General features: G+C 37.3%; 1 protein-coding gene across 2 annotated transcripts in view; it reads right to left on the reverse strand.

The window, feature by feature from the left end:
• Positions 1–1,500: 1,500 nt before the first annotated feature.
• LOC147396592 (lipase class 3 family protein) overlaps positions 1,501–22,232 on the reverse strand; it is a 78,367-nt gene continuing 57,635 nt past the window's right edge. For both annotated transcript variants that reach the window (XM_086451508.1, XM_086451509.1), the window contains 7 exons: positions 20,009–20,163; positions 18,690–18,817; positions 18,008–18,135; positions 3,355–3,452; positions 2,966–3,240; positions 2,389–2,803; positions 1,501–2,018 (listed from right to left, as the gene is read on the reverse strand). In XM_086451508.1, the coding sequence (XP_086307634.1) occupies positions 1,943–2,018; positions 2,389–2,803; positions 2,966–3,240; positions 3,355–3,452; positions 18,008–18,135; positions 18,690–18,817; positions 20,009–20,163 (1,275 nt within the window). In that variant the 3' untranslated portion in view covers positions 1,501–1,942. The remainder of the gene's footprint in view (positions 2,019–2,388; positions 2,804–2,965; positions 3,241–3,354; positions 3,453–18,007; positions 18,136–18,689; positions 18,818–20,008; positions 20,164–22,232) is intronic.

Genomic DNA, 22,232 nt, shown 5'->3' on the forward strand with positions numbered 1-22,232 from the left:
CCGATCTTTCCTTTTCCATCAATGAACATTTCAATCGATTGTACCCAAAAGAGATAATTAGGACCATCTAATTTCACAGTAGTGATTTGAATGCTTGGAAAGTCGGTTGAATGAGAAGAAAGACCACTCGATCCATTACTAGTACTAGTGATCGAGGAAGAGGATGACTTAGAGGCCATCAAAGAATCCGAGTACTTTAGTTTGAAGAGAGTTCAAGTAAGATGACGATACGACTCCCCGGGATAAAATTATTGCAGCACCCTAAAGGTGATAATGCAAGATCGTAAGTGTCGTAAAGGCTGATTAAACACTGTTGTGGGTGACCCAAGTAATCATTACCACAAGTGCAGGGAATCAAGGAGCAAGACTAATGTGAGAATAGCCCCAAACAGCACCCTGTTGTGATCGAAAAATTCTGTAGGTGTTCAAAACCACTATTGGCACCCTCATATAATCACTACGGTGATCGAAAAATAAAAAAAACAGTCACCTGCTGTGTCGCACAAGGCAAAGCAGCCACCTACTGGTGTTGTCTGCTCAAAAACAATAAAAAAAAAATAGCCACCTGCTGTGTTGCACAAGGCAGAGCAGCCACCTACTGGTGTCGCCTACTCAAAATTCAACCACCTGTTGTTATTGTAGGGCTCAGACAGCCACCTGCTGTGTCAAAAAATTTAAAAACAAATCACCTGCTGTGATCGCAGATGTTGAGACTGCTACCTTGGGTGTCACAAGGCTCAACTACAGTCACCTTGAATGTCGCAAGGCTGAGATACAACCATCTTTGGTGTCGCAGGCCCTAAACAACATCGTTGCTACGAGTATAGCCTGATTGCAGGCTTTGAACAGATTTTAACTCCTTATCACATGATGTGATTAGGGTGTGCAGCGACAGAGAACACTCGTAGGGGTGATATGAGCTGAAGACGAGAGGTGTAGTGTTGTTTTAAGGAAGAATGGGTCAATGGAGTTTGTAGCAGAAGAAGAAGTAGGAGTTTGATGGAGGTAGAGAGAGATGCTCTGATACTAAGTTAAAATTAAGAGAAGAAATTAGTATTTGATTAATTAGCCCTAATTGGGTTTTAAAGCTATTACATAATCTAAGTAGAGGAAAAGATTAAAAAGGACATATAGACTTATTTAACAGATATATCTAACAAGTATTTTTTAGAAAATCACAACAATGTAAAAGACATCAGTTTTTCATTTCTCATACATGTTCATGATAGTTCTATTGTGATGCCTACACATCTACATCTTCAATTTACCATAACTAAAGCTGCTCCATCTTTCTTTCTTGCTATGAAGTCTCTCACATATAATGGCTAGAATTCATCCAAACATAATGAACTTTAGTTTGTGGCCATTCCAAGGGAGTGTATCACATCTTAATACAGTAGGAATAATAAACTTAGACTGGACTGTCTTTGGTGTATCCAGGGCTCTAATTAAATTACTGTAATAACGAAAAAGAAAAAAAAAAAAAAAACAGAAGAAAGAAACAAATTTTTTACAACAAATATATATCTCTCTATTTCTATATATCTCACGGATAAGAGATAATAAAGGACGATGCAGTATTACATTATCTTGCATGGATCATATCGAGATGGTGAGGCATTATTCTATAAATAATTATTATGCAAACAGAACAATTGATGCCAAGACTGTAATTTATCTGGCTGGAACCATGGACATAGATTATTCCATATTAAATTAGAGTTTTAATGAGTAAGAATGACTATACATTTGCCAAATTGGAGCTTTCATTCTTCATTTTCCTTTGATGGAGGAGACTCGTGAGGGTGAATCCTTGATCCTATCTCATTAGGTTATAAAAACTTGGCAACAAGGCTGCATCTCTAACTCTGTAGAAATTATATCCATGCAATGCTACGAACCATCAGAAAATGTGGTAGAAAATAGAGTCAACAGTCAAAAATCAAGCCATACTAGATTCACTGTGTTGAGCTTGAGCTTTTCGTGTCTCAAGTACTTTCTGCATAGCATAGTGACATCTGGAAATATCAATGTGGCCAAAAGAACTGAGTAAGTAGTTTGAATTCACTTTCGATCCATGTTCCTAACTTCCTACACAGTCGACATAAGTAATCTGATATTGACCATAAAACAAATGAAAAACAGGATTTTGTTTTTCTGGGGGAAGGCTTTTGAGGAATTCGAGGGGACCTTTTTTGAGGATTTTGTTGTAAGGTGGGTCTTTATCTGTAATTTGGAGGCGGGGAAAGGGTTTTTTTTTCCCTTTTTGATAAGTGTCTTGTACACTTAGGAATCACCTCGACCCCATTTTTATTTCAATAAAATTTCAACTTATCACAAAAGAAAAAAAAGAAAAAACAAAAATGGGACCAAGTGAGGTTCAGTTACCTCCAAGGTAGATGATCGAGGAACATGTAGGGTGATACAATGATGTCCTTAAAGCTTTCCCTATTTGCAATATAAGCTCTATAACTATGCTCCCTCTCCTGAATCCCCCACACTTTCCACAAAGGCAGAAGGCTTCTATGCTGCAGTACCAAGTGAATGACAAGGCCAGGAAGGAACATCTCAGGTGGATCTCGTATCGATGCTTCATTGGATGATGGAACTCCATCCATAAACTCAGACACAGGATCTTCAGAAGGAAGTACATTGATAGAAGTCTCGAAATATTGATGAGAAGTATTTGGTGGATCACAAGAGGTAATTTCATCAAAACTATCTTCTAGAATTGCGGCATCTGGATTCTCAGTCAAGTCTGTCACTTCATGAGAAGGAAACTCTTGATTCGGTTCACTATTGCCTGCGGTGAATTCATAACCCTTTTTATCAGAAACACCTTGCATTTCTAAAGTTACATCAGATGACGAAAGATTGCAACCCTTAACCCTTATGAGACAGCAACGTTGATGTTCAGGCATTTTAAGGATGCAAGAAATCGCATGAGTACATAGGAAAACCCCACCTTTGATAACATATTTATAGTGTCTCCTCCTGTATGTATGTTGGTTACCCTCCTCAATTGTTAAGGCTCCAGACTGAATTGATGGAGCAGATACCGCTTCTTCCCCCTTGTTGTTCCAGTATGGGTTGCTGATCTGCAAAACACGTCGGGCAAGTTTGCAAATCATGGCTGAATCAGCAGAGGAATCTTGTGATAAGGCAGTGATGGCCGCTGCACGAAGCCTCAGGATCGAATTAACTGAAAGGCGTGCAGAAAATTCGTCATTGTATACAATGCTGCAAAAATCATAGGGCTCACTATGTCAGGTGTTCCGAATAACAAAGAAAGGATAAAAGTTAGTAACCTGAGAATAACTTGCCTCACTGAGAGTGAATGTCATTCATAATCACCTTGTAACGAAGTCGGAACATGCTTCCGCAATCGTTGAATCCACACATGGAAGGGTTCCATATGCATACACATGTAAGTTCGGGACTCGGTGATATAACTGAAATAAACAAAGCAATATGATGTGATTGGTTGATTCATTCCATTTGAAACTAACCAGCACAAAGAAGCAACATAATAAGATTCAAAGTTATAATTTTTCACTGTTTCATGAAAGAAAAGGAAAAAATATGAAGCAACTTGTTGATTCAACCCAAAAAAAAGGTGAAAAATTATAATGAAATAAAACAGGAATTGTTTCAAATAGAGTCGTGCTGGAGTAACATTAAAATTGACATTGATTCTCACATTGCTGATGTGAAGGTGCATACATAACCATAGATGCTTTTCACTTGTGTCCCAATGAAAAGCATCTATGGTTCCGTACATACATCCACGTCAGCAATGTGAGAATCGATGTCAATTTTACTGTTACTTCAGCCTTTTCCTTTGAAATATCACACTGTTTTTTATTCATTTTCGAACTACTACAGCATCTCAAGCTCCAGGAAAAAATACAAACTTTTAGATGCAGATTGAATATGTCCAACACAACTTATGGTATATCTTATGTCCTTCTCCAGTTCAGAAACATAGAGCAGAACTACAGATACAAATTGCTTAGAGATATCTCACTAAGGGCTTCTCTAAACCAATTAACCGATCAAAATTAATTGGTTCTGAATTGCAAGTGACGTGAGATATTATTTTGCAATTGAATTTTTAGAGCTAAACAATTAACCAAAACGGTCCTTTTTTTTTTGGATCAGAAAAAGCAAGTTGTAATAAAAGTGGTCGAGGTTACCAGCAAATAGTACAAGAGAAAGACACTTTAACCAAAAACGTAAAACCCAGCCCTTACTATTATAATTTACAAACCCAGTCCCATCTCCCCATAAAATCATCAAAGAAAACTCCTTTGAACTCCTCAAAGAATTGACACCAAAAAAACAAAATACCTTTAATAGACACAATGATGTTCTCAAGTGATGCCGACTATCCTTTGAAAACCTGATGATTCTTTTCTTTCCAAAGATCCCAACACACAGCAAAGGAAAGAAGAGACCAAAGAATCCTCTTTACCAACATGAAGGACGAACCCAAACATATCCAAGAGCCAAAGAGATCTTTGACCATCCTAAGAATGCAAGCAACAATGCCGAAGTATATGACTTATTTTGGTCATGAAACCCGGTTCTTTCCACAAATGAGTGATCAAATAATTCCTTCCAAAGCACAATATCCCATGTACAGGTCCTCAGAGTAAAATTCTACTATCTAATTCATAGCCTATATGTATGTTATGGGGCCCTAGGATAATCTGTTAATTTGAGAAACCCATTCTCATGATAAAATGTTTTACAAACATACATATTACATACTAAAAAAAAATCAATATATAGTATAATCTTTTGAAAATCATTTCTTGTGAACCCAGCTACATAATTTGGATATTTAAACCCCAGTCTAAGATATTCTCCCATTTGCATAGATATGGATTCCATGTTGGAAACTTTCCGTTAATCAAATAATTTATCACCCAATATACATTGTTTCATGGACCAACCTTCCGAGACCCAAATAGCTACTTAGCAACTGGCAAGTTCCTTAGGTCTAAGGATCTACTAATTTGTGTTTGTTGGCAAGAAACTCTTTAACTGATAGTAGGTTTCATCAAAAGGCTTCTCAATCGCAATAGGTCAATGTACACTTACGCTGCACACACGTGTTTTATGTGTAGTCCCTACTACATTACCTGAGAATCAATGATTTCTCTAATGAAAAGATATTTACACTATGGAAATCGTCTAAATGAACCACCCAACTTCATTGATAGCTGTGACCATTTCAAGTACGAGGAATTGGTCAACTAAATCTCTGATGTCAGTCCAAAGCAATTCACTTAGCCAAACTATAATATGACCTGGGGATCTTAGTGTTATCTCATATGTCATTAACCATCTCATGATTAATGGAATTAGGTCATGTACCTGCATGATATGAAAAAGGTATAAATCACATAATAATAAAGAATCTTATACTGATTTTCCCTAAAAATAATTTAGGCAAAGATTTGACACATATAGCACCTAAATGCAAAAGGGTCAACTTTTCTGACAAACTCTTAAGCAGAGGGTTAGCCAGATTCTTTTAAGACCTAACTTTAGTGACTTCTATTTCTCCTTGACCCTTTATATAAAAAATGAAATGATACATCTGTTTCACATGCTTCATCTTGCAATGATTTTTTTTGTTATTCTTAGCTACTACACCACTATTATCACAAAGGAGAGAATGGGGCTTTTGTGCTGAGGGAACACTTCCTAGTTCTAGTAAGAAGCCCCTTATCTAGACAGTCTCTTTTGCAACTATTGAAACTAGACATATTCCACCTCAATGGTGGAATCACAACACTTTCTACTTCGCATTGCGCCAACTCACTATTGTACCTCCTAAAGTGAAAACATAGCTTGACATTGATGCTCAATTGTCTAGACCAGCTTGAAAATCAAAGTTAGTATATCCTAAAGCAACAAGATCTTCACTATGAAAAGAAAACATAGTTTTTAGTTCTTTTTCAGGAATTTCATAATATGCTTCGTTGCAGTCCAATGTGCAACTAGTTTCAAGTCCTTTTCCACCAAATTTCATAATATGCTTCACCACAGTCCAATGTGCAACTCCTTGAGAACTCTAAAATCGGCTCACTAATCTCATAGCACGATAGATGTAATAGGTGATTTCTACAAGATGGTCAATGCAAGCTCAACCAAGGTTACTAGGGCTTAAATCCTACTAGCTAAAACCATATTTGAATCATTTTGCTTTCACTAAACCCATATCTAAATCCGACCCGACTGAATTAATTGATTCGGGTCGGTTGGGTAAAATAATTTCAAACCATTCAAGGTAATTTCAAGGAAAATTGCTAGATGTGACCAAAAGGTGACTTGAACTCTTGCTTTTGGAGGGAGGCCTTAGCCACTATGCCCAACACTTGTTAGTTGAAGAAAAATACCTTGAAAAATATAAAAATGTAACTTATAAAGTAATATATCATTCGGATCTAGGTGGATATAGGGATGGATCCGTATCCGACCCATATCCGACTCGGGTCAAATGACATCAACCCATATCCGATCTATTTTTTAATTCAGATATAGTGAAAGGAACCAAACCCGCTAAATTCGGATTCAGATCACTCGAATTTCGGATAAAATCCGACCCATTGTAAGCCCTAAAGGTTACCCAATTTGTTATTGACGTAGCGAATTACAAACTGGTTGGAATCGAACCAATTCGAGGCACAATTCGTTTTGGAATCCTAAAACACAACAAACCCAACAAATTGCTTCAATTTACTGTAACTTTTTATATACCCTCCCCATGTTGACAATATTTAAGATAGCCCCTTAAACTTCCAAACAGATGAAATGCCCCTTTGACCTTTGTCTTTATTAAGAGATTAATGGAAAATGACCAAGTGCCCTCGTCTTCAACTAACCCCATCACCTTTCTCTTAAAAAGCTACCCACATCTCAACCTACACCCATGTCGTAACCTACCCTCATCATTCTCTCCAAATCCCTCATCACAAACCACCCCCACACCCCTTCTCCCTAATCAACTCACCTAACGCACACAGCCCCACACATCTTTGACACATGTCACCATCTCCTCCACCCTCCTAAAAAAATCAACAACCACTCTCTTATACCACTGTTCTTCACCAAAACCCACTCCATTCAATTCACCTAACACTCAACCCAAATGGGTTGAAAGATCCAATTCATTTGGATCAAAAGAGATCCACTTACACCCACTTCCGCATATACTCACCCCCTAACCTCAAATTTCATATGCCCCACTTATAAATCCCATGCCATTCTACATCTTCCCACACTTCCACCCCATTTTACCCCTAAAAGTCCCCTACGAAGTCCTGTAAAACCCCCTACTCTCAACACAATCTCCCCCCAAGACTTGACCTCTCTAACAAGCCAAACTCTTTCTCAATTCACTCTCAACTCTTAACCCCCTCTCTCATAACATCTACACCCCCAACTCTCAACCATCAAAAGTCTTACACCTCCTTATACCAAGATTAAGTCAAGTAAGCAAATCACTTGAAGATCAAGAGGAAAACAAACAGGAAGAAGAACCAGGTAGGAAGGACTAAAATAAAAAGTAAAAATAAAGTTATTCCCCCATCTCTCTCCCCTCTGATATTCCCTTCTTCTACTTCTCCCCTTCCACTTTTTTTATTTTTTATTTTCCTTTTTCTAGAACAACCCTAAGATGTGATACAAACCGTCTTCTACTTCTGGTAGATTGGGCTCCAACTCATTCGAAAGGGTAGGGGTTGAAAAACCCTTTCCAAAAAAATGTCTTCTAAAAATCCCTACACTAATGCACCCACCACAAAACATTTTTCAGGACTAAGGCATCGGGCCCCTTTCTTATGAAAGTGGGTCCTTGATCGAAGAGTCCAAATTTTCAAATGTATTCAAAGATATGGATCATGATAAGGCCACTTTCTCAATAAGAAAGCCCTCTTTGGTTCAAATTGAAATTAAAGTTCCTCACATTCGAGGACACAAACCGGTCTTTCTCGACTTTTACTTTCCAAAACGAGCGAATCCGAGGTCACCACTAATGGTGGAGGGAGTACGGTGCCTAACACCTTCCCTATTCCCTAATATGGACCACCTTACTTAGATCTTAGGTGGACCAATGGCCCTTATTCGTACGAGAGTCACTACAAACAAAACGATTTTTCAAAACTACTTTCCTGGTACCGATTCACACCTTTTACTAAAAAAAAAGGTGGCGACTCCAAATCCAAGTAGTAGAGATCTTCGGACTCGAAAATCTCATTTCTACAGCTTGGCAACTCTATTGGGGAGAGAGTAGGTCCAACCCTTTTTCAAATCGGTCCTTTTTCAAAACAAAAAAATGCGTGTTTTCATTTCTTTATTTTTTCTCATCTTCTAATGTTCTTTTGTTTCTTGTTCACCTTACTTTACTTTGTGGGAATGGTTGTAATATTTATTTTCTTTTTTGCTTTCTTCTTTTGGACAACGCAATGTATAAGGATGGATATGCTTTTCAAAATATACATGCACATGCGTTTCACAACCCACTACACAACCACCCCTCCCTTGTTCAAAAGTTAACCTCGGATGCTGGTACTCTCAAGCCCCCTAGATCGTTATTTTGGGTGGCGGGGAGGAAAACATCCACTGCATTCACCAACCTAAGACGTGGACACTTCGGTGTACATTAAGGTTTGAAGAATGGATATCCGGAAATCACCTATGAACCCGCATGCATCGAAACACGATTAATAGACCCAGGACACTAAGGTCTTCAAAATCAAATGCGTATCCATCCCATGTTCATGTTGTTGTAATTTCGAGCCCACAAAGGCAATTTGCATAACCCTAAATGCAGTTTTCCTTTACTTGTCCCTTAGGTAAAAGGGGAAATATGTTTTTCTTTAATTGTGCATATCATCAAAAAGAAAAATAAAAAAAAATGTGTTTTTTTTCTTGGCGCAAGCCAAAAACCAAAGGCAATGTGCCTTAAATTTGGACCAACAAACTTGGCCAAAAATGAACCTACTGGTCCGTATTTCAAGTACGGACCAGTATAAAATACTCAGGTCCCTCCTTACAATATAGACTTCAAAAAAAACAAAAAAATTGCTTTTTTCTCTTGTTGTTTTAACCTATGCTCACAGTTATTGTTTTTTTTCTCGTTTATCTATCGGATTTAAGCTTAATAAGTCAAAATGTGTCAAATGTCCAATCCTGAAGCCCATCAATTTGTGATGCTCCGATTAAATGATGAAACCCTTGTTTTCATTCGATGTTTCAAAATGAACTTCAAAATAGAGAGAAGTTTCAAAATTTTCAAGTACGTACGTCTTATGGAACCCAAACTCGAAAAGTTATCAACAATTTTTCACTAATGAGCCTCAATCAGACTCGTTCATCATTCTCCGCCGATTCGGATCCACCACCTCTCTTTAAGGGCGGGACACATTTTTTCCTACTATCAATGATGATTCTTCAAATAGGATTTTATCAATCAATGCTAACATGAAAGAATAACCAATTTGACCTCGACATTGTATATCATCGATTACTCGATCTTAATCGGGCTTATTCACTCTTTATTTGTCATTCACTTTGGATCCGCATTAGGTTCACATTTTCAACAAGTGTATACTAATCTAATGTCTACTTGTTATCTCTAACTCATTGTGAGGCCTAGGTTGGCCCATCCTCACGCTCAACTCTAATCGGGTCCAATATCATCCAATCAATCTTCATCAATCAAAGTCACCACCCTTCAATTAGACCCCAACAAGATCTACTACCCATACACAATCATAATTGGGTCCATTATCCACAATTGACCCAAATCAAGTCCACAATCCAAACTCGACCAAATCGGGTCCACAACCCGAATCAGATCCATAATCCAAATCTGACCCGAACAGGGTCCATGATCCAAACGCAACCCAAACTGGGTCCATGATCCATATTCGATCCAAATCAAGTCAACGATCCAAACTCGACCCAAACGGGGTCCACGATCCATATTCGACCCAAATTGGGTCTACGATCCAAATTCAACCCAAACTGGATCCACGATCCAAATTCAACCCAAACTGGATCCACGATCCAAACTCAACCGAAACGAGTCCACTATCCACAATTGACCCAATTGGGTCCACAATTATCCAATCGATTCTAATCAAGTCCACTATCCACGATCTATACTCGACCTGAACTGGGTCCACGATCCAAATTCGACCTGAACCAGGTCCACGGTCCAAATTCGATTCAAACCAGGTCCACGATTCACAATCGATCCAAATCGGGTCTACCATCAATGATTGACCCCAATCATCAGCCTATCAACCCAATTGAGGCTCTATCAACGATTGACCCAATTGGGTCCACAATCCAATCGACTCTAATTGAGTCTACTATCCACGATCGACTCCAATCGGGTCCACAACCATCCAATCGAGTCCACCATCCGCAATCAACCCAAACGGGTCCACAACCATCTAATCAACTCTAATCAATTCCACTATCCACGATTGACTCCAATCGGGTTCACTATCATTTGATCAACCATAATCGGGTTCAACATTATGCGATCAACCATAACGAATTCAACTATTTTCCAATGGACACTAATGAGGTCGACTATCTTTAATCGAGTGAACTAATCACAATGAGTCCGTCAACATCCGATCAATCTTAATCAAGTCCAGTATCATTCATTAACCCAATTAGTTCCATCATTCTTAATAACATTTTTCTTTTAAAAAAAATCTGAAGTTTGAAAATTCAAGGAACTACTTATAAGGGTCACAAGAACCAAAACACCTCATCTTTTCTCGCCCTGCGCTTATTAACTTTTTTACAAAAACTTTTTTCTTTTAAAAAGTTTTTCCCAGCTCTGTGTTGATGAAGTCTCTTACCATACCTCTAAGAGAACGTTTTCGGCTCAGTGCCGATGCCAGCTTCGTACTGATTAAATATTTCAAACTTAAAACAAAATTATAAATAAATAAAAAAACACCTTAGTCTCGTGCTGATGTTGGTCTCATGTCGATGAAACATCTCGTAGGACAATATCTAACTCCGTGTTGATGAACTTATCTCTTTTTCAAACATTCCAGCTCCGTGTTGATGCCAGTTCTATGATGATGAACCTCTTACAAAACTATCTCTTCAAAAAAAATCCAACTCCATGTTGATGAATACTCTTACCAAAAGAACTTTTCCAACCCTACATGGATCCTATCTCGCAAGCCAATCAAGAAATGCCCAGCCCCGTGTTGATGTCAGCTCCATTGCTAATGTAACCCCATTTCAGAAAACACGCAATCCAGTTTCGTGCTGATGTAAACCCATTTCAAAAAACACGCAACCCAACTCGGCGCTAACAAACCACACTTTCATTTAATTCATCTATAAAAATAAAAATTGGGTGCCAACCCTAAATAATTGAATCAAACCTAATAAAACATCATGCAATATACCAACACTTGGCTTTTATACCTACAGATGGCCAAACAAAAGAAATATAAACATCCTGAGAAACCTCCGTATTTCAACTATGAGCACCTCAGAAGACCCACAATCCATGGCAATAGAGCTGGCAAAGGCAAATGCAAGAATAACAATGCTATTAAAAACAAAGAGACGAGAAAATATTGTCTGCCATGTTGGCAAGCACCACGTTTATATAAGCCCAAGTTGTTCAACACCAAGCATCCAGATCAAGCCCTGAACTCCCCGAGCAGCAACAGTCGGGATAACAAACTACCCTGCCTCCTATAGTGCTCGGATACCAAGGACCTCCACTCTACATTCCACAGAACCGCCAACCTCCTCTAATCATCCCTGATGATGAATGGGACTTTAGGGCAGTCGAAGCCAAAAGTACAATGGATGAAAAAGTCACTCAACAGATCGAGTCGCTACAAGATGAGATATGGAGGTTTAAGGAAACAAAAACACTACAAGGAATGAGGTTCCAAGATCTGTGCTTTTATTCTACTGTGCAACTACCGACCAAGTTTAAGTGTCCAGAATTCGAGAAATACAACGATGGGGGATGCCCTTTATCCCATCTGAAATTGTATTACAGGTCGATTGGTGCAATTATTTCAAGGGATGGCAGGTTATTGGTGCAATTATTTCAAGGAGTCTGACGGGGCTAGCTTTCAAGAAGTTCTTGGGATTGGACCATTCGCTTATCAAAGGATGGCAGGATTTAGCCGAAGTGTTTTGGCACAACTATAGGTTCAACATGCATGTCGTATTGGACAGAAGTGATGTGGCAAGGATGACACGCAAGCCTAGAAAGACAATAAAGGAATATGCCCAGAGGTGGCAAGAGTCGGCTTCCCAAGTAAAACCGTCCATGATCGAGGAAGAGATGAACACCATGTTTATCTTAACACTAAGGCACTCATTCTATACCTATCTTGTGGGTCACACAACTACCAATTTCTCAACCTTAGTTCAAGTGGCAGACCGAGTAAAAGACGGGATCCGAACCGGTTTGATCTTTGATTTTGCAAACTTTCAAACATGAAGATGATGGTCTACTAAGACAAAGTCGAAAGGGAAAAAAACAAAAATATATGCATTCCCTTCCTTGGAATATTTATCAGACATTTGTCCTCAGGAAGGGTATTAATTTAGAATGTCCATCTATAAAAAAAATAATAACAAATTTCAAAAGAAAAAAAACTATATGCATCTTTTCTGGGGAATATTTATCGGACCTTCGTCCTCAGGAAGGGCATTAATTTGGAAAGTCCATTTAAAAAAAAACAAAATAATTATTACTCTTCATCTCAAAAAACAAAAAAAAATAAAACAAAAATTTAAACAAAAAAAACTAAATTATTTCAAAAACATCTTTCAATTATGAGCTTCATAATTACAAAGAATTTGGAATTAAAGAACGACATGAGTGTCCTATCAAAATTTGAAAAGTTAGTCTCGGTTCAATAAAAGGAATGAAGATGACTCAAGAAACCTAAAGATTATCGTCATACTCTCTTCAACCCCTTTTAATTACTCCTAGCCTGCATAAGTATAAATTGCGAATGGCAAAACAATATAAAAAAAAAATTGTCTAAACTGGGGCATTTCCCCTATTACTTAGTCCCAAGACAATCATAAATCTCATTCATCCACCAAAAGCCTTCATTTTCAACCAACCACTTCTACTTCAATGACCAATTCTCAAATGGAACTCCCAACTTAGAAAGAAGTTCATGTTAACGATATACTGATTTGTTCTTCCTTGAAGTTTTTCCTCACAAGACTTGTCGAAAAAGAGAATGAAAAATATATGTACCGATTCAGAGGCAAGCCTAAATGAACAATCCTATGGATTCTTAAAAAGCATATCGAAAAGAATAAACAATGAAGAAGAGCGTCGAAAGAATATAAAAAAGAAGAGCAGATCAACGAAAGTTCGACAAAATGTTTTGACCCTTGTGCAAGGAGATCTTATGAGAAGATTCTAGGACCAGTCACCGACAAAGATCCAAAACTACAAAAGTTCTATCTCTTGAGCTGACAAGCATTAAATGACATCAAAAGATGTTCTTGAGAAATCAAATCTTGAACGGAAGAGAGGCCTTCCTTCTACTACTCTAATATATCTACCGCTAGTCAACCCATTCAAGCCTTCATCATCCTTCAATTACCTAGAACCGGGGTATGCCACCCCACACTAAGACGATTTCGAAAAAAATGAAAGAAAAAAAAAAGAATATCATTTCAAAAAAAAAAAGATCCCATTCAAAGTGACTCGGATAAAAAATATAATGGTTAAAAGCATCAATCATCCCAAATCCAAGATTTCAAACAAGTTCTCTACCACGAAATCGAGGAACTAATAAGGCAAACTTTGTCAGACCCCGTGCTTGGGTAGTCATTTTCCATCAATCCCCCAATTTCATCAACTCCATGATTTCAAACGAGCTCCATGACACGAAATCAAGGAATTCAAGGAGGCTAACCCTATCAGACCCCGTGCTTGGGCAGTCGTCTTCTAAATCCACCATCCCACTTGATGTTCTCAAACATGCATAAACGAGTTCTTTCTGACTCATGCAAAATGAGATGTAGTTTCTTCCTCACAAAAAATTAAATTAAATAAAAAGCAAACCCCCGGTTCAACCTACCAATTATATCAAATTCCTTGTTCGAGATTATACCATTTCTTTGCAAACCTCAATCCTATCCACGTTATGTCCTAAAATTAAGTCCTCTCTAATCGAGAAATGATTTGAAAAGAATACTTCTACCATGAATGTTTGTTGGCGATGAAGGAATAGCTATCTGTGAGAAGTTTACAAGAAGTGTATTATGATTTGAAATAGCACAGTGAAAACCTTTAAAGGCGTTATGAGTAAAAGAATCAAATCATGACAAGATCAAATACCATAGGCACGACGAAAACCTGAAAGGAATCAATGCTCAAAAACTTAAGAAGCTGGACTTGATGAAAACTGTAATTGGCACCAGGGGCATGAATGGCAAAAAAAAAAAAAAAAAAAAGGAGAAGAAATATCATCTCTATCCACTAATCACTTTCTATCTTGGCAAGGTTTGAAGTCTGAATAATCATCGATCTATCAATATCTCAGATCGATTCTAAAGTCTACCACTAATCACCAACCATCACACAACCCTTTATTTTATCATCAGACACCATCCAATCTTCTCCTATCATTTCGTCGATATCCGATGGTGGGGATAACTCTAAAGGACCTTAAAGAGAATTAAGAAAGACTACTCTCTATTTGACAAGCACACCTTACTCAGTATTCAACAATGTCAATTTTTAATCTAATCATTTTGCTCATACTAAAAGGATGATTTAAAAACAATAAAAAAACAAAGAATTTTTCGCATGCATCATGCAAACTAGCATTTTGGGCCTATGACGAAATGTTCAATTCCTTAAAAACAAATATCGAATTAGCCCAGGCCAATAATTATCAAAATTATTTTGCATAAGTACTTTCTTAGCATTGTCGCTCCTCAGTAAGAGCTTAAACTACATATTGTTATTCAACAAGAGCCTAAACTGTATGACGCGCCTCAGTAAGAGCCTAAAATTGTATGTTGCTCCACATTGAGAACCTAAAATTACTTGTTGCTCCACAGTAAGAGCCTAAACTACATCTTGCTCCTCAGTACGAGCCTAAACTACATCTTATTTCATGGTAAAAGTCTAAACTACATGTTGTTCCTTGTCGCATTAGTATAAACTGCATGATATTCTTAGCTTATAAAAATAAAAAATAAAAGGAAACTTTTTTTTGATCTCCTTTAGATTTCACAGGTTCACCGTTTAAAGCAAAAGAAGTCAAATCATTCTCGTCGAAACGCACTTAGTTTGAAAATCTCATCTCCATTTTTCACAATCAGTTCAATCCCTATAAGAATCCTAGCCTGAGAGGCCGTCTGATTTATAATAGATTCCATCCCTGTCAGATTCAAAGCTTCGGAGGATCACGTTTTATTTTATTTTTCCAACAATTGCAATCAAAAAGTGTTACGATGAGTTTGAAAGACTCTTCCGTGTAGACCTATTAAAGAATCGTCACAAACCCTTAGTTCCTCCAAAAAGTTTTTATTAGTTGAATGTATCTCGTTTAAAAAAATTTCAAAAATAAAAAATTTCAAAAAATCTTTTTTGAGTTACATTCAATCCCAATTTGTCGAAACATGACCAAAATCACCAGAATTTCAAAATTCATCAAATCCGAGATCTCAAACAAGTTAAGTGCCAAGGGATTAAGAAATTCAAAGGCCAACCCTGCTAGACCTCGTGCTTAGGTAGCCATTTTTAAAAAAATCATCAATTCATTCAGTGTTTTAAAATCGTGTTTTCAACAAAATTTTCAGGCCTATACAAACAAGGGTTTAATCTATTCTTTGTAGTTCTTTGCACGCAACTTTTGCAAATGGGAAACTGTAGACACCCCAATTTGAATGAGCCAAACTCGAAAAGGGCCCAAAAATACGTATTTTTGTAATAAAAACCATCAACAGGCTTAGGGGCCCAAATCTTTAAAAAGCTGCTTATTTTATTTCAAATAATGGCCTAGGGCCTCTTTGCTTGGCCAATGGGCTAAAAATGAACCACCTCCCATCATAAACCTACACTCTCACCACCACATTTCTCATCCCAACCCAACTTAGTCCTCCTATACATACCCTAACCCAATCAATCTCAACCCAACACGTAAGCCCATTAGATCTAAAGCCCAACCTAAAACCATTATCCTAAGTCTCAACCCCAGCCCAATAATCACTACCAATCACTACAATGATCCAATGATCATCACAATGGGAACAAATGTCATCACCTCAACTCACCTCCCTAATTCATCTACCAATCCTATCACCTTTCTCTAAAAAATCAACCTACCCACATCACAACCCACACCCATGTCATAACCTACCCCCATCATTCTCTCCAAATCCCTCATCACAAGCCACCACCACTCCCCTTTTTCCTAATTAACTCACCTAACACTCACAATCCCCACACCTCTTTGACACATGTCACCATCTCCTCCACCCTCCCAAAAAAATCAACCACTCTCTTACACCACTATTTTTCTAACCAAAACCCACTCCATTCAACTCACCTAACACTCAACCCAAATGTGTTGAAAGATCCAACTCATTTGGATCAAAAGAAATCCACTTACACCCACTTCCGCATATACCCGCCCCCTAACCTCAAATTTCATATGCCCCACCCATAAACCCCATGCCATTTTACACCCTCCCACACTTTCACCCCATTTTACACCTAAAAGTCCCCTCCAAAGTCCTATAAAACCCCCCTACTCCCAACACAATCTCCCCCCAAGACTTGAACTCTGTATCAACCCTCACTCTCTCTCAACTCTCTCTTTCTTAACTCTCAATTCACTCTCAACTATAAACCCCCTCTCTCATAACATCTACACCCACTACTCTCAACCATCAAAAATCCTACACCTCCTCATACCAAGATTAAGTCTAGGAAGCACATCACTTGAAGGTCAAGAGGAAAGCAAAGAGCAAGAAGAATAAGGTAGGAAAGACTAAAATAAAAAATAAAAATAAAGTTATCCTCCCCTCTCTCTCCCCTCTGACATTCCCCTCTGTTAATTCTCCCCTTCCACTTTTCTTTTTTAATTTTTTTTCCCTTTTATAGAACAACCCTAAGATATGATGCAAACCCTCCTCTACTTTTAGTAGATTGGGCTCCGGCTCGGTTGGAAGGATAGGAGTTGAAAAACCCTTTCCAAAAAAATGTCCTCTAAAAATCCTTACACTAATGCACCCACAACAAAACATTTTCAAAACTAAGCATTGGGCCCGTTTCTTATGAAAGTGGGCCTTTGATTGAAGAGTCTACATTTTTCAAATGTATTTAAAGATATGGATCATGACAGGGCCCCTTTCTCAATAAGAAAGCCCTCTTTGGTTCAAATCGAAATTAAGGTCCCTCACATTCGAGGGCACAAACTGGTCTTTCTCGACTTTTACTTTCTAAAACAACCAAATCCGAGGTCACCACTAATGTTGAAGGGAGTAGGGTGCCTAACACATTCCCTATTCTCTAATATGAATCCCCATACCTAGATCTTAGGTGGACCAATGGTTGTTATCCGCACGAGAGTCACTACAAACAAAATGATTTTTCAAAACTACTTTCCAGGAGCCCATTCACACCCTTTTCTAAAAAAGAATGATGACGACTCCAAATAAAAAATCTCATGTCTACACCTAGCATCCTCAATTGGCACAGCCACCTCATTTGGAAGATTTGCTATGGTGTTCTATCAATATGTCACATAACATCACCTCCTAAATTAACATGTACATACTTGCGTGCACATAAATGCGTGTTAACAAAGTTACAATGCATACTTGACTTTGTGATAAAAAGCAAGCATAGTTAATTGAAACAAATGCCAAACAATTAATCCAACAAGTTGAGAGACTCATACAGTGCATGTAATAGCATTAATTGCATTAAGCAAAGCGTTACCCTTAATCCTAGTAATGCACCAATAGCACCTCCAAGAGAATGGCCCACAATGCGAACACTGTACCCATGACACTCGCATCCAGCTCCCAGCAATGAGGAAAGAAACCCAGTGGTGTCGTATAGGTTATCTATTAGTCAATTTATGCAAATAGTCGTCAAAGGAGAAAATAAAAACCCCAAAATAAAAACAGAAACATTAACTTAAACATAGCAAGAGAACAAATGCAATTTAAGGTAGTGATCCCAGACATGTTGCAATCAGAGAATGGAGTCTACATTGTAGATATCTGTCTCTATATGTCTTTGGTACATTCATATCAGGTTTGGATTAGGTATTTCTCCTTATAAATGTTCAATTTTGTTCTTACTTTACTTGCATGAATCAGGACCATAAGAAAGAGGAGGGATGCTACTGTTGCAAAAAAAAAAATTGACTTGCTTCATTTTAGGAAACATGAAAAGTATACAGTTTAACACTGAAAAAGGAACCTAGGGAAGAAGGGTTTCACAACTAAATTGTGTTTATGTTCTTATCATAAACTTGGCTATAATCATCATTACTAGGATCCTATTAGTGAGAGAGTTCATTGGGAAAAGGGGAGAACATGTTTTTAAAAAAAAGAAACCAGAAACATATTACAAGGTAGAAGACGGAATAATATGGTTGTTTCAAACTCCTAACCTTCATCTCCAGGTTGTCCATCAATTTGCATGTACAGCTCCCGTGCAGCTTCAACAATCCCTGAATGTCCATAGTGGGGAAAAGATGAGATAATGCTTTGCTTCACATTAGGGTCGATATGATTGCTACTGTAAACAAGAAAAGAAAGTAACAATCAGAGAGAGAAAAGGACAAGTTCTTAACAGAGTGCAAATTGATTCAGAAGAGAGTGGATAGAAACTACTCAAGATGTGAAAAGGAATATGCATATTAGTTGCATAATTAACCCTCTTGGATGATGAATTCCATTTTTACAACTTAAATAGTAAATGCATGTGTGTTCTTCAGCTCATTGTATCTTTATCTTCAATAACTCGACAGGAGTACTTTGTAACTAGGGCATCCAAGACTAGTATTTCTATAACCTATGTAGTCTTCAACATTAGGACATCTTTCGTCTCCTATTCCCACTGTCTAATGTTTCTCTCTCAGTAAATCTATAAGCCATCACCACCACCCACAAAATCACAGTATGTACATCAGCTCAATCACATTTATTCCTTTCTAAGCTTCCTGCTCATGTCTATTACATACCATATATCCCACAAAATCCACAATGTTAAAGAGTACACATCGAGAAACTTCATCGCCCCACAGCTCTGTTCATTTCATGTTGAAAATTTTCCTCTCATCTTCACCAACTTCCTAGATTCACTATTATTCTAATTTCCATGTAGAATATAATAATTATTTTTTTTTTTTGCTTTTCAGCTCTCAAGAATTGTTCCGAGATGTAGTGAAACATTATTGATCTTCATTTCCACACTCAATATGGCTGTAGTAGTTTGATTATTTATGCATATGTTTTCATGATTATTTCATTATTTTCCTACAGTTTCAATGAAATTTTTCACAATATTTCTATCATTTCAACAACATTTCCAATAAAATTATATTAATTTCCACATAGACCGAAATATTTTTAAGAACAAGATTGACCAAAATAGATACGGAAACCAAAATTTAATGCCTTGCACCCTAGAAAGAAACATTTAGATATAGGGAAAACCAATAATTGTACCTTAGATTCACTTATCAAAACAGATTACTATATCTTAGTTCCAAATAGACCAGAAGCATCATACTAAGAATTAAAACTCAAAAAGCCAGAATAACTAAATTAGTTTTTGCAATAAGCCTTCAAACATGATGCAAGTTTAACAATAGATTTGTGTTTCTTTTGGAAAACACGACTTTCGAGATAACTATTTAATAAAAAATATATAAAAACACACACACACACACACACACTAGAGAGTGAGTGAAAGAGAGAAAGAGACTTTAACAGCCCATCCAAATCTTCTATTTCAAGGGTGCATTCCCGGCATAAACCATCAGTTATCAGGTCTTCAGGAGTCTCAGTTCCACGTACAGCAATGACAATAGATCTTAGATGATGTAGAACCACAATAAAGTATGCAGCTTCACACTTGGCCTGAAATAAAAAGAAAGAAATGACAAACTAAACCTTGGGAAACTAATTAATCAATGATTCATATGCTAATGAACTGCAGAAGGGGAAGAGCCTCTCAATTTTTTAACTTGAGACCAAGTTATCACCTTCCACAAGTGTATAAAGATTGACGGGGAGCGATAAAAGGGGTTGATTCCCATGGAGGAGTTGGAAATGAGAGTTCTTAAATAGGTCGGAAGCCTTAAGTGAAACAGCGTTAAAGAATTAAAAATACAAGGGCTAATGAAATATAGTGAAATAAATATTGAGTTGGGCAGAGTTCCATTTTCCTTTCTTTTTTTTTTCTTTTAACAGTAGGGAAATAGTTGGGCAGAATTCTAGGACAAAGAATATAGAATACATTGATATCCTGTACAGTATAGAGAAGATTAGTAGCATTTCCACCTTATTATCATACTCCAGTTTTCAAAAGATGGATTGAGAAAACAAAGGAAGGCATTGCAACATTTAATACTAACCTTGATCAACCATGACAGTTCAGTTACATGTGGCAGCAAGAGGTCTCAAAGTCATTAATTTGTTGAACAGTGCAAGATTTTGATGTGGATCAGAAATCTTGAATAGCAGATTTTTCTCTAACATCTCTATGACTTCTGCGAAGCTAGTTTTCTTAGTAACTAACGTGATACTCATTTTTATCTCAGTGAGTATAACATGAATGAGAACTAACCAAGGTATATCTAGGACTACTTTCTCAATTAACCTTGTAATTTTTTGTTTCTGAAAGATTTACTCAAAGATTAAAAACAAAAAAGAAGGATAAAAGGAGGTCGAGGAGACGATCTAGCTTTAATCAGTTCCTCTTCTCAGCTTTTATTGCACCAACTCACTGTTGCACCTCCTACAGTAAAGAAATAGCCTGATTTCAATGCTCCATTGTTTGGATCAGTTTGAAATTAGAAGATAATATACCTTTATGAAACAAGGTCTTCATTGGGGAAGTAAGTGCATAATCCATAGTCTTTTCAGGTAGTTCATAATGTATTTCACTGCAATCTAATGTACTAATTTGATAGTCAGATATTGTTTCGTAGGCACCATGCCAGTGTCTCATACAGAAAAGATAAAGAGCAGACAAAAACAACTAGAAAAATGAACGAAAAAAGTCAAATATTTATCAGAGTTAGTTGAAGATTGACCGGAGAATAAGTGGATATTATCATTACTTGATAACAGGCATCTCGAGGGGTGTCTAATTGAAATATCACTCGAATGTACAGATTGAAGTATAGGGATTAAAGCTTAGAAGAGGACTATAAGATTTGAAATGGGGTGGTGAAGTTTATGCCAAGTTATATACGGAATGGACTTTGGATGGTGTCTTGTATTGATAAACTTAAGCCTAAGAGTAAGTGTTGGTTAGAAAGATCGATGGATGAGGATTCTGGAATTCAATCAAAGAGTTGCAGGAAGATAAGGCGGTGACTTCATTTCAAAGCTCTCATAGTACTTTCAAATCAACTAATAATCCTAAAACAATTGGCAATAGGATAGATAAATTTTGGATGGAATCTATATCGCTAACAAATGAATCGACTCTAGAACCAAACAGTGCATCCCTAGCATTGTGTGCAAAAGCGATATGGCAAAGTTGACCACATTGATAGGGATTTCTTTAGATTATGTTTAAGGCAAGATGGGCTTTGATGAAACAGATGAAGTGGATCCATAAAGGAATCTCTTCTACCTAATTTTTCTTGATGGTGTACAAGTCTCCCTCTAAGTTCTTTTAAGAGCAACTGAAGGTAGAGACAAGAGGATATGCTATCTACTTTCCCATTTGATATTTTTACTGAGTCTTTGGGTAGGAAGGTATCTAGATGGTGGCCATGTGGAAAGCTTCTCGATAGAGAGTGATGGGTCGATTCTTTTTCATCTTACGGTTTGCATACATTAACATTTTATTTGTTGGTCGCATACCCTTGACTAGATAAGATTTTTGAAGGTGCTTTGAGGAGGTTTAAGGGATTTGTAATCTTAAAAGAGAAAGATTCATAGGCTAGGGAATATGGGTGTATCTGCCTAAAACA

The sequence above is a fragment of the Akebia trifoliata genome, chromosome 8 (assembly GCF_017979445.1).
Source record: "Akebia trifoliata isolate Shusen 1 chromosome 8, ASM1797944v1, whole genome shotgun sequence".
NCBI lineage: Eukaryota > Viridiplantae > Streptophyta > Magnoliopsida > Ranunculales > Lardizabalaceae > Akebia > Akebia trifoliata.